The sequence below is a fragment of the Hemitrygon akajei genome, chromosome 10 (genome assembly GCF_048418815.1).
Source record: "Hemitrygon akajei chromosome 10, sHemAka1.3, whole genome shotgun sequence".
In the NCBI taxonomy this organism is placed as follows: Eukaryota; Metazoa; Chordata; class Chondrichthyes; order Myliobatiformes; family Dasyatidae; genus Hemitrygon; species Hemitrygon akajei.
Window position 1 is genome coordinate 48761774 of NC_133133.1, and position 20239 is coordinate 48782012.

A 20239-nucleotide genomic window follows, 5' to 3' on the forward strand; every position below is an offset into this window, starting at 1 on the left:
TATTATTTCCTTGTACCCCTGCAACTTAATCTCACTCGTACACATCCAACAACACTTTTGTAAACCTTCCCTCAGTTGTAGGTCACTAACCCACACTAACTAAGGGAAGATTTACAGTGGCTAATTAACCTTAACAGCATGATTTTTCTTGGTGACGTGGGAATAGACTAAAGAATCTGAGGTCAGGATCAAAGCCAGGCTGCCGAATCTCTGAGGCACAGTGCCACCATGCCACACCAATCCAACCACAAACCCCAGTGTAGTCCAGCAAGGCTGAGAAAGAGATGTCATGCGACCATTGACAGCAATTTGGCTACAGGGCAAACAGTCAATATGATGCACTCCAGATGAGAAATGTAGCAGTATAAGAGGAACCTAGACACTATTATCATGTCAATTATAATAGGGTCACTTTGATCCCTTTCCAAAACATTCAATCAGTGCTACTGATTGAATTGATAAAAGCACACATGGAATCTTAGAACTGGATAACGTCCAAACAGACTAAAGTATGAAGATCCATTCTTCCTCTGCTGATTGAGAATGCCTGATGGGACTGTGCAAAGGGTGATTCATTTCAAAACCATGCTCCCTGGGATCGGAAAAATCTCAACTGGAGACCTTATCCTTTATCTAACCCTCAATAGTTACGGTCTCAGAGAATCCTTGTGCATAAAAATATTTCAGACAATGATATGGAATGATGGAAATGCATCTCAACCAAATAGATAAGACTCATCCCAAAATTCATATTACACTCTGCCTCATGTCTCAAATTATCTATTATCGTTCAATCGGTTTCTCTGCTAAAGATCTTATTAAAGTCCCCTTGTTAATTTGCTATACAACTTAAGAACACATCAGGGAAGTTCAATCATGGCACAGATGTGTAATGACATTATGAATAATGTGAAGACCAGATAAAAAAAATGAATAAAGTATGCTATTAAAAAATAACAAAATTTGAAAGAAAAACTACAAACCAAATATGGGAAAGGGGATGTAAAGTCAAACACTGAACAGAGTTTACAGAATGGATAAATGAGACTACCTTTTTACTGTAACTCATAAGTATTTGTGACAGCGGAGTTCACAAAACAAATTGATCCACTGAGGTTTATAGCTAGCTACTGGGATTCATTCTATTGCTGAAAAGAGCCTTGTGTTTTTGTTTCTAATAAAATTTACTTCTCTAATTGTTGCTTATCTTCTCAACCACCAAGTCTTCAGAATGTTTATCATTAGCTATACCAAAGAGGAACAGCTTGCTTTTCCAGGTTCAGCTGTTATACATACAAAGCATTATATAGTTAAATAACAACATTGTTTTCTGCTAGGCCGAAGTTTGAGGCCCTTCCGTAAGGTTTCTATCACTTTATCCTCGTGTGCCCAGGGCACTTACTTAGCTTGTGCCCATCCCTTCCCCTGTCAGAGTCAGCATATTTGGGGTCCACCCAAGGCCAGCCACTTGTGTCAATCTCTCTTAGTACTTTTCCCATTCTACCTGTTGGATAGATAAAACCACAATCCATGAACAGGAATGGAGGTGGCCATTTTGTGAGACTGTCCTTGCCACCATCATTTTGTGAAGTGGTTTATGAACTGATTCTTATTTTGTGATAACTTAATCAGAGCAATTGAACATGGACTCAAGGAGTTTCTGCTAATGACCTGAGATCATTCTCAGATAAGGAGCTTTTATTGTGTAATAGGGTAGGCTTGCAGAAGTAATCTTGTCATCTGGGCCTAGTGTCTGGGTGACCTGGTTTGAACCAGACAGAGTTGAATAAAACAAAAGAAGTCATCTATGGCAAAAAGTTGAAGTTGAAGGCAATGAAACAATAGTGTTTGTGGCTATGGACCACGTCCAGTGGGAATCTGACACAAGTCAGTCAGATGAAATTGAAACATCATAGAATGAGCTGAAGAGGAAAAGTATAAAAATCGAGGATTTTGGGAGCACACACAGCTCTGGAGACCAACTATCATGGATGTGGAGAACCCTATGTCAAATACATAGAGATCACACCAGGACCATGAGGAAAGTGCTTTTTCTTGGATATTACCTTTTCTCTTCTTTTATTGTTCATGGAGGGTTAGGGGAACCGAGTGGGTGTACACAAAGGTATTCAATTTTGTAAATTCACTTGCTTGTGAACTAAGCCAATAAAGGTACTTATTAGTAAATATCGATTCTCTCTGTGCCTGATCGTTATTAAGAATGGGTAATTCTTGTAACATACCACAGCAGAGGCTTGTTCAATGCCCAATAAGAAAGACTTTTAGAAAGCGCAAAGCCTTCAGAAGAAACTGGATGAAATTTTGTTTCTGTTCACCTATAACCATAAGAAATCATGATATAACTTTGTGTCACCTGCAAAAAAAAAGTACACAACTTATCTTCTCAATAAAAGGGTTTGTCAATGAGAATAGGTTTCTTCTTTACTTGACTGATATGGACCATGAGCTGCGTCTCTCTTCCCCTCCCCCCGCAACATCATTATTTGTTTGAGGAGAAGTTTTGTCACTTTATAAAACACTTGTGAGGCCTCACTTAGAGTTCTGTGAGCAGTTTTGGTCCTCTTTCTTAGAAAGAATGTGCTGAAACTGGAGAGGGTGCAAAGGAAGTTCATGAAAATGATTCCAGGATTGAATGGCTTGTCACATGATGAGGCCCTGGGCCTGTATTCACTAGAATTCAGAAGAATGAGGGGTGACTTCATTGAAACCTATTGAATGTTGAAAGGCCTTGATAGAGTAGATGTGGAGAGGATGTTTCCTATGATGGGAGAGTCTAAGACTAGAGGACACAACCTTAGAGTAGAGGGGGCGACCTGTTAGAATGGAGATGAGTTTTTTTAGCCAGAGAGTGGTAAATCTGTGGAATTCTTTGCCACAAGCAGCTGTGGAGGCAAAGCATTTATATACATTTAAGGCAGAGATTGATAGATTCTTGATTGGTCAGGGCAAGGAATGATATGGGGGAAAGATTTAGACTGAGGAGAAAATTGGATCAGCCATGATGAAATGGTGGAGCTGACTCAATGGGTCAAATTCTGGTCCTATATCTTAAGGTCTTATAGTCTTATATCTGAAAATATATACTAGACACCTCTATTGTCTTTATGCATTGCACTCGGAAATGAGTTTACTTTACTCCACAGTCTAGTCCCATGGCAAAAGCTCTTATAGTGGGAAACATCACCTCAGCTGATGGAACTCCTGTAAGACAGATTTGCCCAAGGTGATTGGTGTGGAGTATGGCAGTGAAAACCACATGACCAGTTGCCAGTCTGAGGTTGGCATCCATGCCGGGAATGATGGTATTTGAGCCCATAGTAGAAAAAAGGGAGAATTTATTTTCCAGAAAAACAATGTCAATACCACCCCAGAGGAATGAATCTCCATGGGATTCCACTGGAATAACAAGGCATTTGGCACTGATAACAGATCAGCAAATTTTACTTAATATAGTGAAGGCTGTGTGATTGTGGATCGCATTACACTGCTAAAAATTCATAATCACTTTTTCTATGTTTACCTTAAAAATTATGAGATTCTATTTCACCAGAGTAGCAATTTAATGGATCATCTTTGTGTCAGCACTCCACTAGATTCCAGAATCTCTCTAGTTGCTATGCTGCTAGATTCACCAGGACCTCTGCAGTACACTGTAACAGATCCCTTCAGAAACCATGGCCACTTCCAGGCAACTATTTAACTTGGCACTTCAAATATAGATAAGTAAAACTCAGAAGTCATTGAAGGAATACTGAAAATAATGAACAGGCCAACTTAACGATCGAGTATTATCTCGATGTAAGTCAATACACAAGGCAATTAAAATCTAGCTTGCAAGATTGTTGCAAGTGCTTTGAATCAAAGTTTTGAAAGTGAACAGAACACCTCTCTTAACTACAGTCTTTAAGGATGATATTTGAAATGGATTTTAATAGTCACCATCGAATTCCCAGTACACATGTAGCTATTTGTTTATTTATTGATTGATTGACGTACAGCATGGAGTCGCTTCGAGCCACACCATCCAGCAATCACCCACTTTAATCCTCGCCTAATCATGGGACAATTTTCAATGACCAATTAACCGACCAACCGGTACGTCTTTGGAATGTGGGAGAAAACCCATACAGTTACAGGGAGAATGTACAAACTTCTTACAGACAGCGGTGTGAATTAAATATCTCTCCCTCAGGCCACAGGATAGGTATTATAGGAATTTCATTACTATCACATTCATGCAGGAGAATCATATAAGGCATGTCAATTTTTTTTATTATGTGCTATAATTGACTTCAGTGGTTCTACTTGCAGCATTTAACTGAGAAAAGCAGAAAAAATCATGATTTTCCAATTCAAATCCAATTCATATCTAGCCCTAGCATCATTTTTAAAAATTTCATTCAGGAACTGCCTGTCATTTATTCCTGGGTGTTTGGTAAGGAGTCATCTTGCACCATTTCACAGTGTCAAAGTCAAGTTTATGGTTGTGTACGTAAATACATTTATGCACAGGAGCAAAGAAAAAATTATCTGAAGCAAAGCAGCATCAAATAAACAGAATTTATAAAAAAGGCACAAATAAAAACATTGCACACAATTTTACAATTAGAACAAAAGGAACAAAGTCCATTTTAGTGCAAATTGATCAGATTGGTCATAGTGTTGCTGAACTATAATGATTAGTCCTTTGCTGGTTGTTCAAGAACCAAATGACTGACAGGAAGATGCTGTTCTTGAACTTGGTGATGGGGACTTCAGGCTTCTGTGTCTCCAGCCTGACGATAACTGCATAGAGATGGCCTGGCCTGGGTGGTAGAGATCTTTGTTGATAGGTGTTGCCATTTAAGGTTGCACCTCATACTAGGAATGGTGGGGAGGGATGTGCGTGTGATGTCTTCAGTAGTGTTTATTACCCTCTGCAACTTCTTACTTTCTGCACATTTGCAACCAGTCTTGAGTATTTTCGACAATGCACCTGTTTAAGTTTGTTAGAGTGTTTGATGACATGCCAAACCTCCTTAACTTAAGAACTTTTTAAAAGCTATTATTAATGCTTTTTGAGATAGTGATTTAGATGCATATCATATTTTTTTTTACTGAGTTAAGTATTGTATGTAATTAGTTTTGCTACAACAAGTGTATGGGACATTGGAAAAAAGTTGAATTTCCCCATGGGGATGAATAAAGTATCTATCTATCTATCTATCTATCTATCTAACCTCCTAAGAAAGTGAAGATCCTGGCGTGCTTTTGTAACACACTGCAAGGTTTCACTGCTAATGTAATGGTTTCTCTGTAGCAGCAATGTTTGGGTTATGATTAAAGATAACGGGGGCTTTGGAATATGGGTGGGGCTATCCAATGAGAGGGATGTTGTTCTTTCTTGATGGTCTGGGAGCAGGGATTTTGCGGTCTTTTGCCGGGGAGAGATGAGGAGAGAAGATGCGAATGGAGAGAGTTGGTAGACCGCCAGATGGAGTGGACTTGGAGCGAGGACAGGTCATCTGATATGTTAATATCAGAATTTAAAGCTGCTGACTTGATTCACCACCAATCCCCCTAGTGTAGACTGGTAGATGTCCATCCTCCGCCCCCTCCCTGCGCTTCTGAAAGCAACACTCACAGCAACGTTCAGTAGGGCCTTCGATGAATTTGGTTCAACGTTCAAATAACAATATTAATTGGTTTAAAGGGGAACTCAAATAACATCTTGTTGCACCACGTACCTTTGATCTTCTATATAGTGGCATGCTGTCAAAAAGGGGAAGGGAGGTGCTGCACGGTTTCATTATTATTGTGCAGGAATGGACATTTAAGCCATTCTCAAAGTACTGATTAAGTGGGTTATTATGTAGTAAACAGCATCGAGGCGGGATAGGTAATGGAGCTGAATTCTATCCAGCGAAGTGGTGGTATCTCATCACACTCAATGGAGCAATACACAGACAAAATGTGAAGAATAGCAGCAGTGCTGAATAATGGATATAGCAGTGGTTATTGATCTACTTCCATGTTATCTCTAAGCTTGTCGCAAGGTTGAAAGTGCCCAATTGAAAGTCAATGATTTCTGTAAGAATGGAAGATAAGAGGTTTATTGATATTTGCTGACAGGTAAACACTGCAATACAAGAGAACAAACTGAAAGAGGAATGCGATGAGCTGATGGACATTATCAGACAAAGGAAGCAGATCATTGCTGTGAAAATAAAAGAAGGAAAGGTAAGCTTTTTTCTGAGTAAATTGTCCAAATAAACATGTCAAAAGCCAGGCTATTAGGAAACCGGTTACTTCTTTCTTGAAAGCAACAATCTTGAAATCAGTATATGTTTACGCTGTAGTAAATAGAAATAGACCAAAGTTTATTCAAGATAAGTTTGAGTGATTAACTCAAATAGACAAAGAGCAGTTTAAGGTTTTGTTCTTTTCTCCAAGCCTTAAGAGAACCCGACAATGAACCCAACACAAAAAGATCATCGAACACCCACTGAATTGTTTGTGTTTACTCCAAAACTACATCCATTAAACAAGATTTTTTTTACCTAATCATTCTCAGGGTTTCAAAGAATAAACTTCATTTGCAAACAATTCATCAGCTAAAAAATTATTCATGCCTAATGCAATTACTGTAACATATCGCCTTGCATAAGCACTTTTAGTAATGCTGTGCTTTCGTTTTTTCATTTCAATCGCCCGTTTATCATGAAGACCTCTTGCCTGCCATATTAAAGTCAAAGTTCAGTTTATTATCATATGCACAATTACATATGTGTACAATTATGACAGAAAGCATACCTGCACCAGCATTTCTGGTGTATGGCATCATAAAAGCAACATTCACAAGAAAAACATAAATGAAAATTGCACTGTTTTTACGAGAAAACATAAACCGAACAAAAAGTGTCCATTTCAGTGCATGGTGGCAAAGTATTCAAAATGTTGTTAAATTGTAGTGATTATGTGTATCGAATGGACAACAGGATTTTCAACATTGACCAGTTCAAGGCTGAGAACAAGGTCAGCATCACCACTACTATGCAACTTTAGAATGCGGATAAAAGTGCCATCACAGCACACTCTGAAGAATATTTCCGATATATCTTGAAGGCCTTTGCCAAGGCATATCAGGCCCTGGGTCTTATTCTAAATATAAAAAAAGACACAGGTTGTTGCAATGAATGAGGCAAACCCAGATGCAGGACACAGGCATGGAGATTGAGTTAGGATGCAGACATGGCGTGAGTGTTGAACGGCAAACAGGAGGAAGTTATGGAAAGCAGGAGGCATGCAGAACTTATCTTGACACAGAGTGTAGAAAGGGAAACGGCTGACAAAACTTTTCTTAACTCAGAGAGACGGAGTTACACAGGTAAACCTTGGTACCGGAGTAAACTTGGAATCCTTATCTCGACTTGGAGAGACAGAGTTTCACAGGTAAACCTCAGAACTCAAGTTGAACTAAGAAAACTTATCTTGACTCGGAAAGACTGAGTTGCACTGGTAAATCTCGGTACTGAAGCAAAACGTAGAACACACAATCCTAAGTGGCCGGGAAACGTTAATTGCCACACTGGCAAAACCAATGATCTGGCAACTAGTGGGTGCAAAGCCGTGATTCTTATGCTGCAGGTCTTGATGAAAACCAGGTGTGTCGCTGTCAAAGGAAATTAGGAAGAAAATGAGGAATTAACAGTCGGGACCATAATACAGGTAGCATATCAGCCACTGTCCGACAACCATTTCTCCAGCCCTCCATAAACACTGATGATTTTGCCCTTGAATATGTTGACCACTTACCCTACCTTGGCAGTATTCTCTCCTCAAAAGCAGACATCAATTCAGATCAACATGAGTAGTGCTAATAGAGCCTATACAAGCTTACAAAAAAGAGCCTTTGAAGACCACAACCTACAGATCCAAACAAAACTTCAGGTCTATAGAGCAGACATCCTTCCTACATTACTGTATGGAGCTGAATCATGGACTATCTACAGTTAGACATCCAAAATCCCTGGAACAATACTACCAAATAACCTTGCAAAAGATTTTGAGGATCAGCTGGAAGGACAGATGCACTAACATCTGTGTACTGGAGGAGGCCAATTTGAACAGCATCTCCACCATGATAAAGCAACACAAACCTTGATGGATAGGTCATGTCATTTGGATGCCTAACTCACGTCTCCCCAAATAGATCTTTTACTCCCAGTTAAAGGAAGGTCAGCGAGCCCCTGGTGGGAAAAGGAAACACTTCAAAGATACCCTCAATATCAGCCTGAAGAAATTAAAAATTACATCTAAAAACTGGGAAGACATTGCACTCAATAGATGCATCTAGAGGAAATCTATTCAGGAGAGAGCTGCAGTATTTGAGAGAGCAGCAGCTGCAATAGAAGAGACTGACAACCAAAAGATCCAGCCACTAACCACAGTCACCACTTATTCATGTCCACACTGCACCAGAATATGTGGATCCTGGATCAGCTTCTACAAACACCTGAAGACCCACCAATAGTTAACCTCTTAGAAACACATCTTCAAAGATCTTTCCTCTACCAGGGATGAGGTTCTTGGAGCTTCTGTTGGCACTTCTGCAGATCTGGATTTTTACAAGATGGTATTTGGTATTGCTAGCCTCTTGCCTAATCCTCCTCCTTTTGCAGTTGGGCTGTGGACCATCCATGCAGGAGTTTTATTGAACCCAGGAGTGTGGAATTTCAGGTTTCGGGACCTCCTGCCCAATGGTACCTGTGAAAAGATGGCATAGCCCATATGTTGGGGATTTTTGATGGTAGATATTGCCGTCTTGATGCAGCACTTCCTTAAGTTGTAGCCTTGGTCCTAAACTCTACAAGATTATCTAAACTCTACATACATCCCTGTACTATATCTAACACAACATTTAAAGGTCACAAAAGTAACAAATGCAGTAATTATGTAATCAATAAAGAGGAAATATCAGTAAAGAAAATCTTAATGCTACTTTTATTATAAATAATCACCTCATTCACAGATGTCAGGGTGATGATTTATAGGAGCAGAAATAGTCTATTTGGCCCATTGAATCTTCTTTGCCATTTCATCATAGCTGATCCATTTTCCCTTTCAGCCCAAATGTCCTACCTTCTCCCCATATCCCTTCATGCCCTGACTAATCAAGAATCTATAAATCTCAGCCTTAAATATACACAATGAATTCCCCCAATTCAGCACTCTCTGGCTAGAGAGATTCTTCCTCATCTTTGTTCCAAAAGGATACCCCTCTATTCTGAGGCTGTGTCCTCTGGCCTTAAACTCCCCCATCTCGCTACATCCACTCTATCGAGCCATTCAACATTTGATAGGTTTCAATGAGGACACCCCTTATACTTATGAATTCCAGCAAGTAGACGCCCAGAGCCATATAAGAAATCTTTCAATCCCAGAAAAACTTCTGTGAACTTCCTTTGAACCACCTCCAATGTCAGCACATCCTTTCTTAGATAAAGGACCCAAAACTTATCATAATACTCTGAGTGAGATCACACCAGTGCATTATAAAGCCCTACATTCCATCCTTGTTTTTGTATTCTAATCCTCTCGAAATGAATGCTAACATCACATTTGCCTTCCTCACTACCAATTCAACTTGCAAATTAAACCGTGGGAATCCTGCACAAGGACTTCCAAACCCCTTTGCACCTCAGATATTTGAATTTTCTCTCCATGTAGAAAATAGTCTATGCTTTTATTTCTTCTATCAAACTACATGACCATACATTTCTCGACACTGTATTCCATCCAACACTTCTTTGCCCATTCTCCTAAACTGTATATGTCCTTCATTAGCCTATCTGCTTCCTCAAAACTATCTGCCCCTCCACCTGTCTTCATATCATCTGCAAGCTTGCCCACAAAGCCATCAATTCCATCATCTAAGTCATTGACATATACTGTAAAAAGAAGCAGTCCCAACACAAACCCCTGTGGAGCATTATTACTCACTGGCAGCCTATCAGAAAAGGCTCCCTTTATTTCTACTCTTTGCCTCCTGCCAATTATCCAATCTTCTATCTGTGCTAGTATCTTTCCTGCAATACCATGGGGTCTTAACTTATTAAGCAGCCTCATGTGTGGCAGCTTGTCAAACGCCTTCTGAGAATCAAAGTACACAACATCTACTGATTCTCCTTTGTCTATACAGCTTGTTATTTCTTCAAAGAGTTCCCAACAGATTTGTCAGGCAAGATTTTTTCTTAAGGAAACCATGTTGACTTTGGCCTATTTTATCATGTTCCTCCAAGTCCCCAAAACCACATCCTTAACAATTAACTCCAACATCTTCCCAACCACTGAGGTCAGACTAACTGGCCTATAATTTCCTTTCTTCTAGCTCTTTCCCTTCTTGAAGCTTGGAGTGACATTTGCAATTTTCCATTCCTATGGAAACATGCCAAAATCAATTTGAGTCTTGGAAGATAATTACTAATGCCTCCACAATCTCTTCAGCCACGATGTTTTATACTACCTGGTCCAGGTGATTTGTATATCTTCAGACCTTTCAGTTTCCCAAGAAACTTCTGCCTGCTAATGCCAACTTCACACACTCATGTTCCCTGACATTCTCGAACTTTCGGCATACAGCTAGTGTCTTCCACAGTGAAGACAAATGCAAAATACTTATTCAGTTTGTTGGCCATTTCCTTGTCCCCCATTACTACCTCTCCAGCATCATTTTCCAGCAGTGCAATAAATACTCTTACCTCTCTTTTACATTTTATATATCCAAAGAAACTTTTGACATCCTCTTTAATATTATTGGCTTTCTTAACTTCATATTCCATCTTTTGCTTCCTTATGACTTACCTTCTTTTGGCTTTTAAAAGCTTCTCAATTCTCTAACTTCCCATTAATTTTGCTCTATTATAAGCCCTCTTGCTGGCTTTTATGTTGGGTTTGACTTCTCTTATCAGCCATGGTTGTGTCATCCTGCCTTTAGAATACTTCTTTCTCTTTAGGATGTTTATATATCCTATGCCTTCTGAATCGCTCCCAGAAATTTCAGCCGTTCCTGCTCTACCGGCATCCTTGCTAATATTCCTTTCCGATCACTTTTGGCCAGCTCCTCTCTCATGCCTGTGTAATTCCCCTGTAATACTGATAACACCTGACTTTCAATTCCAGTTTAATTGTCATTTAACCATATATGTATATTCATGAATGCTGCCAAATGAGACAGCGTTACGACGGGGTCAAGTTGCAAAGTTACCAACACACGCAGTAAGCACACAAAAGATCACAGTCATGTCCCAAGGCCCACCATACCCCTCCTACCCCCTGCAACACTGCAGCTTGATACATACAAGTCAACAAACTTACATAGAATATCAGTAAAAATACAATAATGTGGAATATGCATTGTTTATATATAAAATATAGTCTAGACTACCCCCCCCCAGCCCACTGATATCATCTGTGAAATGACCACCAGGCAACAGCATGGCTCTGAGGCCCAGTCATCTCATATACAAGCACATATCGATTAGTAGAACCAGAACCAGACAAATATATATGTATATAGCCCAGACCACTAAATCCTCAGTTGCCACAACTGTGCTACGCCACCCCAGTAGACCAGTGCCACAAACATTTTTGCAGTCGACCACAACAGAGCTTGTCTTCTGCAGATTGAACTGCTGAGAGGGCAGCTCCGACTCCGTTCTGGACACCGTGCCACACCATCCCTGGTGAAGCGCAATGGCTTCTTCCCCTCACTCCAGGTGGCTGCAAGCAGGCGACATCGTGGCTTCAGGCCTAGTCCTTGCTACGACTGAGGACTTGGCCCCCACCAACCACCCTGCTCACATCCAGTAAGTCAGAGAATTGAACTTGTGACGTACCAGATTAGCAACGTGCAAAGGGGTCTTGCGATCACAAGAAAAGTGACCGTGACGGCCACTCGCTATTTGACTGTAAGCCTCAATTGACTCAGGCAGCAGCACTTAGTGCAGCTGCTTCATTATCTCCACCAGCAAGCAACTCGCTGATGGTGTAGACCTGCAGTCCTTTGAGTTTTTAAACGTATAGTAGTATTTTGTGATCATTGGATGTACCTCCAACATTTAAGTATAATGGTAGCACCTTTTGTTGACCCCATAGGTGCCGCTGTGACCATTCTCATCACCATCTTGCATGTCAAGCATGACCTTAGCTTCTCCTTCTCAAATTTCAGGGTGAATTCAATTATGATTACTTCCCCAAGGGTTCCTTTACCTTAAGCTCTTTAATCAATTCTGGTTCATTATGCAACACCCAATCCTGAATAGCTGATCCCCTAAGTGGGTCAACTATGAACTGCTTTAAAAAGCCATTTCCAGGGCATTCTACAAATTCCTTCTCTTGGGAGCTGGCACCAACCTGATTTTCCCAGACTACCTGCATATTGAAATCCCCCATAACTATCCTGAAATTGCCCTTTTGGCATGCATTTTCAATCTCCCATTGTAATTTGTAGATCACATCCTTACTGCTGTTTGGGGGTCTGTATATAACTCCCATCAGGGTCTTTTTACCCTTTCAGTTCCTTAGCTCTACCAACAATTTAGCACCTTCCTATCCTATGTCACCTCCTTCTCATGATTTGATTTCATTTTTTTCCCAACAGAGCCATGCCATCCCTTCTGCCTATCAACCTATCCCTTAGATAGAATGTGCATCCTTGGACATGAAGCTCCCAGCTATAATCTTCTATCATCCATGAAGTATGATTTTCTTTGTGCCACAGCAGTTTGCAACAATGGAAAGTGTTACAAGACCTTTTCTTGTCTTTGAAAGAAATTAAGACTATTGATCCCAAACCTTTTAATTAATGTACTCTTAAGTAGATGCACTTAGAGATAAAATGCAAAACAGCTTTGTTTAGCACAATACAGATAGTTACCACAGACAGGTAGCATAATGGTTAGCACAACATTTTACAATACCAGCCATCAAGATTCAATTCCCCTTGCTTCCTGTAAGGATCTTGTGCGTTCTCCCTGTTACCACATGGGTTTCTTCATGGTGCTCTGGTTTCTTCCCACATTCCAAAGACATACGGGTTAGGGTTAGTAAGTTGTGGGTATGCCATGTTGGCATCGGAAGCATGGCCACAACTGCGGCCTGCCCCCACCACATCCTTGGACTGTGTTGGGCAATGACACAAATGACATGTTTCATTCTGTTCGATGTTTCAAAGTACATGTGACAAATAAAGCTCATCTTTAAGATCTTCTGACCTTAGTATTCTGCATCTAATGGGGCCTCAGAATCCCTGTACTTCACATCAATGGTTGAATTGGGATCATGTAAATCCTTGTTCCACAATGAAGTATTTACATTTGGTTCCCAATTAGAACATCTAGTTGACATCCTCATGTAACACAATAAGTAGATTGTCATTAGTGGTCAGATTTTACTTTTAGATCTAGTAGAATGATTTGAACTGTATTGCATTTGCAAGCCCTCATCCATTTAAAGAGCATTTAGCTTAAAAGTGGCAGTGTGGAAGTGGAAATGGACCCCCATGGCATAAACAACAGAATAATATTGATGGAGAATTTTCTCTTCTTAAGGAAAAGCAGGAAATTATTAAAAAAATATATTGGCAAATTGCAAGCTGTTCTATCTCTGCAAGCCATATCCCCAGGTATACTACTATCGTTAAAGGTTTTCAACATGATCCTGTGGTTGCTTAGAAACAGTGCGATGAATAAATCAACTCTTTAGTTTCTGCAAATCGTTACTTCTGCAGCAACTGCATTTGTTATATTAGTATCTAATTTGGTCAATGAAATATTTATTAACATTAGTCTCTTCAATAAAGTACTCCAGAGAAATAAAGAAAAAGCTAGATTAAGAAGTGAAGTAGCAAATTTTAGAAATTACAGAGGTCTGCAGGAGCTTTGGAGATGAATAACAGTCATTAAATACTATGGGTATGTATTGACAGTCAACTGAACAAAACTTAAGGATCAGGCACCTTTAGAACAACCAACAACTGATAAGGATGGGGTGGATTTATCATAACTTTTAACTTGGCTTGGTAGCATTTCTTTAATCATGGAGTATACAGTTGTTCAGCCTACCGAGTACATGCCATCCGTCAAGCATCCCCAACCCTATTTCATTTTCCCCATATTATCTCATCAATGGCCCCATATTAAGTTGCTCACCATGAGCAGTTTACAATGACCAATTAATCTACCAATGTTTGTTTTGAATAGGAAGGAAACCCACACAATCACATGCAGACAGTACTGGAAGTCAGAATTGATTCGGGTCACGAGTTTTGAGGCAGTAACTACTAACTACGGAGCCTCTGAAATAACTGAGCTGAAGTCTTTTCCATACACAGTGCCCAAATGGCATCTTTGGACTGAGCCACTGTATTGTATTTGAGAACATGGGTAATTCTAGTTTTGAATACATACACAACTTCCGGATGCGAGGTGCAAATACTAACAGGACAGAGAAAAGGTACATAAAAAGAGTAATGTTACAATAGTCGTGGGGGATATAAATATTCAGGTAATTCTGAAAATCAGCTTGGTGCTGGAATCCAAGAGAGGACATTTATAGAGTGCCTTCAAGATGGCTTTTTAAAGCAGCTAGTGGTTAAGCCCATTTGGGAAAAGACACTTCTGCATTGGTGGTTTGAATGATGAACCAGAGTTGATTAGGGACCTTGATGTAAAGGAACCCTTAGGAGAAAGTGATCATAATATGATAGTGGTCACCCTGCAATTTGAGAGGGAGAAGGTAAAATCTGATGTATTGGCATCACAGATGAGCAAAGCTAACTACGGAAGCATAAGAGAGGACTGGTCAAATTTAGTTGGATGTGGCACTAGCAGGGATGACTATAGAGCAGGAATGGGTGGAGTTTCTGCAAGTAATCTGGAAGACGCAGGACCGGTTCATCCCAAGAAGAAGCAGCAATCTAAAAGGAGAATGAGGCAACCATGGCTGACAAGGGAAGTCAAAGACAGCATAAAAGCAAAAGAGAGGGCATATAAAATAGCAAAAATTAGTGGGAAAGTAGAGAATTGGAAGGCACTTAAAATCCAATGGAAGACAACTAAAAAGGTAATAAGGAGAGAAAAGATGAAATATGAAGGTAAGTTAACCGAAAGAGGACACAAAAAGTTTTTTCAGATATATAGATAAAAGAGAACCAAGTATGGACATCAAACCACTGGAAAAGTACACTGAAGGGGCAGTAATGGAGATTAAAGAAATTGAGAACAAACTTAATTAGTACTTTGCATCAGCCTTCACTGTGGAAAACATTTGTAGAATGTCAATATAGTCAGCGGTAAGAAATAAGTATAGTTATTATTACTAAGCAGAAGGTGCTTGGGAAACTAAAAAGACTGAAGGTAGATACATCAAGTAGTCTATATAGATACACCCCAGTGTTCCGCAAGTGGTAATTGAAGTGATTGTGGGACATTAGTAATCTTTCAAGAAGCACTAGATTCTGCAAAGGTTTTGGAGGATTGGAATATCACAAATGTTGCCCCACTCTTTAAGAAAGGAGGAAGGCAAAAGACAGGAAATTATAGGCATGTTAGCCTGATTTCAGTAGTTGGTAAGATGTTGGGAATCCATAATTTAGACTGCGGTTTCGGGGTACTTGTATACACACAACAAAATAGGCCAAAGTCATCCTGGTTTCGTTAAGGAGAAATTTTGCCTGACGAATCTGCTGGAATTCTTTGAGAAAATAACAGGCAGGATAACAAAGGAGAGGCAATGCATGTTTTTAAGTGGACTATCAGAAGGCTTTTGACAAAGTGTCACACATGAGGCTGCTAAACATGATAAGACCCCATGTTATTACAGGAAATATAATCACATGAGCAGAAGATTAGTTAACTGGCAGAAGACAAAGGGTGGGATTAAAGGGGGTCTTTTCTTGTAAAGGTGTATTGGTCTGTTGGTCTATTTTCTAAGTGGGGAGTGATTTCAGAAATGGGTGGATAAATAGAATTGGGCATCCTAGTGTAAGATTCCCTAAAGTTTAATTTACAGGTTGAGTCAGCAGTAAGGAAGGCAAATGCAATGTTAGCATTCAGTACAAGAGGACCAGAATATAAAAGCAAGAATGTAATGCTGAGCCTTTATGAGGCATTGGCCAGACCACATTTGGAGTATTATGAGAAGTTTTGGAATTCATATCAGAAGAATGTGCTGGCATCGAAGAAGTTCCAGAGGAGGGTAACAAGAACAAGGGTTAAAGTATAAGGTCTGTTTTTTGGTTCTGGGCCTGTATTCAATAGAGTTTAGAAGAATAAGGGAGATCTCATTGAAGCATTCCAAATATTGGAAAGCCTAAATAGGGTGGACATGAAATGGATATTCCCAAAAGTGGGAGAGTCCAGGTTCTGAGGGCCAGCATCAGAATACAGGATGTAACTTTAGAACAGAAATGAAGAGAAATTTGCTTAGAAAGAGGGTGGTAAATCTGTGGAATTCATTGCCACAGATGACTGTGGAGGCCAAGTCATTGGATATATTTAAAGTGGTGGTTGAGAGGTTCTAGATTAGTAAGGGCATCAAATGTTATGAGAAGAATGCAGGAGAATGGTGTTGAGAGGGAGAATTAATCAGCCATGATTGAATGCTGGAGCAGACTATGGGTTGAATGGTCTAATTCTGTTCCTACATCTTATGGTGTTATTGTTTTATTACAACATCTCAACAAGACTTTAATATTCTGCACTGGAGTTTTCCTATTACAATAATCCATTTTACTCTATTGTGAAGAAGATATTAATATGATAATAAGCAATTACTTCAACAATACTATAAAAAAATTCTTTGACTTGCAGAAGTATTCTCCCAAAAGCCAGAATCAATCACTATAGATCATTAACCACTGCTTACGTAGCTTTAAGACAGAAATTTAAGAACTATTGCATGAACAGCAATGAACTCTGATAATAACCAGAATTTCTTTATGTTCAACAGTCCATCAGTGTCACTTGTTCTGCAGCTAGGTCTGTAGATTATCCTCCTTTAATGGCAATTATTTACAGGCTAATCCTACAGTTTAATTACTTGCTCACCAAGGTTGTTCACTCATTGCTGACATTGCTAATCTCCATCTGATTGAGATGTAGGAGGCAGAGATCACTATTAACTATGACAATTATTTATTCAGAAATGTCAAATCTGACAAAATTTCTGTATAACCCCTCTTCCAAATCAGGAAGCACCAGGACTAATTGTAGACTTTTAATTAATTTATTACCTACTCTATTGCAGAACCAGTGATTTTTAACTTTCCATTTCAAATGGTCAGATAGGGCTTTTAAGTATGCACACGAATCATTGATTTCTCATCCAAACATTTTAATGACTGGGAATTTGAACGTGCAGAATTTGAATTCATGCTCCTGTGGTTTTACACCAAACAGAATTTCAACATAAGCAATCAAAGTATGGATAAAGTGGTGTATGGCTTCTTCAGCAGCAGGTTATACTGGTCTTGATAAATGAGCCTGCCTCCTTGACTTTTACGCCTCGTATATTTATTTTCTTTATCTGCTCCTCTTCAAGGTTATGAAGTTGAGGAAACTAGCACAGCAGATAGCAAACTGCCGACAGTGCTTGGAGCGGTCAGGGTCTCTCATCAGTCAAGCCGAGCAAAGCCTGAAGGAAAACGATCATGCGCGTTTCTTGCAAACAGCAAAAAACGTAACGGAAAGGTGAGCCAGACTTTTCTAGAAATGTTGGAAATAGTATAGGTGAGACAGAATAAAAGTACTAAAAAATAAACAACTCCCCATAGACGTTTAAAATTATTATTTCTCGCATTAGTTTCCCATTCTCCTTTCCTGAAGAATGGAATTGTGCTTTGTGATAGATCTACAGGCAACACCCATCAGTAGCCACTGATGTGACAGCTTAAATGGAGACATATGAATCAAACCCAGTAATATGCCTACATTCCCAAAAACAACTGAAGGTTATCAGAAGGAAATATTCTTACTCAGATTTTTCCCTTCCCTGGCTAAAGAGCATCGATGTTGGTCACAGTCCCAATCCCAGCTGACATCAGTTAGTTCTGCTCAGATCAGAGCTTGATCCTCAGGCACCGACTCTACTCGGTCAACACCCTATACTGAACATTGCATGGCCAATGAACTATTGGAAGAATGCCAAACAAGATTTGTTTTGAAGGGCTCAATTAATGACAAAGTATTCCAATATGGACCATCTTGTGGATCTGCAGAAGGTTATGTGATGGAATAATCAGTATCCGATTTAGAAAATGCAAGGATTTCAATATCCTTTTAGAGACTTATTAAGAACCAAGTTATAGCTGATAGATTTTAAGAATGTGAAATGAAAGCATTTAACTGATAGATCATGAAAAGCAACAAAACCAAATTCAGTTCTTCTGTAACAAAAGTAAAAATGGTAATAAAGTTCTGATTGAATTGATTACATGTTTATTAACAACATTTTTATTTTTATGTTCTTTCTTACTAAAGCAAGTTGCGACGTAGTTCTACAAGTGTCAGATAGCTAACTGTTTAATTCTTTAACTGATTCTTCTCCTGTAGAGAGCAATGAGCATGTGCAATCCAAAATGTCAGCCTTTTCCAAGTAGTGACAAAGTTGCAGTTGTTAAATCAAAGTTGAGTGATTTCAGGAAAGGTGTTCCTAGCATTAGTCTCCGGTCCTCTTGCACCCAGTTAACGATGCCATTGCTGAGTGAGGTCAGGTACTTTGGCCAAGTACATGATTCAATAGAAATTTAAAAAGTTAGTGGAAATTTAGTCCATTAGAAAGACAGTCCACACCAAGCCTGCTGCAGTGTTAATGTTGGCCAAGTGAATACAGCACAGAATGGCTAGAGTGGACCATTCCAGCAGATGAAAATGTCCTTAAAAGAAAGAACAACTGAAATATCCATTTAAGAATCTGAATATTTAGTTTTGTGGCAAACTTTCTGTGGAAGTTGAATAGTTCATACTTGAATAAATTAAACAGCCGGTGTCTCAATAATCAAGCACTATGCTGGAGCAGTAGTAATGCCTACAGGACAGCCCATCACTGAGCAGAAAGTAAACTCGGTTTTTCTATTGCTTATGTATGTAGGCAACTCCAGAGAATTGACTTCAAAGATGTCAAAACACACTTGCATCTTCAGTACTCAGTGCTGATTAAGGTCTTTACTGAAAGAAATTATACCTCTGCCAGTGATTCTATGCAAGCAGAAAATTCGATATTGTTTTATTTCAAAAGGAATTTAATTGCAAGGAAAAGCCTTCAGGCAATTAAATTTAATGTTTCCAGTATGCAATACAACCACAACAGTATTGAATTAATTTGTAAAATTATTTTACCTTTATACTTGTGCATTTACTAGAAGTATTTATAACTTATTAAATCATATCAATTTTTAAATTTATATTTTACTAATCTTAATTTGTATTCTACTTCATGATAAACCAGAATTAAGAAGAAATACCCTGGTTAATTTATGTACAGGATTTAATATTTTATATACCTCAGTATGAATCAAAAAACTTTCTGAACTATAATGCTTTGGTTTTCAAATCTGCTTTAAAAATTCATGTTCAAGTTCAAGTTCAGTTTATCGTAAACCTTACACATATACACTGCCAAGTTCGTCCAGACCAAAGTGCACAACACAGTGCATATAACTCACACATAACGTAATACTATCACAAATGAATTAAACAATAAGGCACACGTATGACACAACTTAAAAAGTAAACAGTATAACATTACTGGTGCTTTATACATGATCGTTATACTGTTCGTGCCTAATGCTATGGTACCTCCTGGCTGATTGTAGGTGGTCAGAGGGATTAGTCATCCATTAGTCCATCTGATGGGAGAGATCATTGGCAATGCCAAAGGCCCTGCATAGAGAGCACTTCTGATAAATATCTCTTTGTAGGGACTTGTGGTCAGATAGATGCCTTGCAATTCCCATACCAGACTCTGATGCAGCAGGTCAGGACACTCTAGGTGACAGTCCTGTGAAACTTGGTTTGAATGGAAGGATGTGAGCCTCAGTTGCTTCAGGATGTGGAGATGCTGCTGTGCGGTCTTGACCAGAGAGGTAGTGTTGAGGGACCAGGTGAGGCTGTCCATTATGTGCACCCCCAGAAACCTAATGCTCCTAATACTCTCCACGGAGGAGCCGTGTATGTATGAT

General features: G+C 39.3%; 1 protein-coding gene across 10 annotated transcripts in view; it reads left to right on the plus strand.

The window, feature by feature from the left end:
* Positions 1-20239, plus strand: part of mid2 (midline 2) — a 271492-nt gene that overhangs the window by 227808 nt on the left and 23445 nt on the right. For all 10 annotated transcript variants that reach the window (XM_073058220.1, XM_073058217.1, XM_073058218.1 and 7 more), the window contains 2 exons: positions 6133-6240; positions 17602-17750. In XM_073058220.1, the coding sequence (XP_072914321.1) occupies positions 6133-6240; positions 17602-17750 (257 nt within the window). The remainder of the gene's footprint in view (positions 1-6132; positions 6241-17601; positions 17751-20239) is intronic.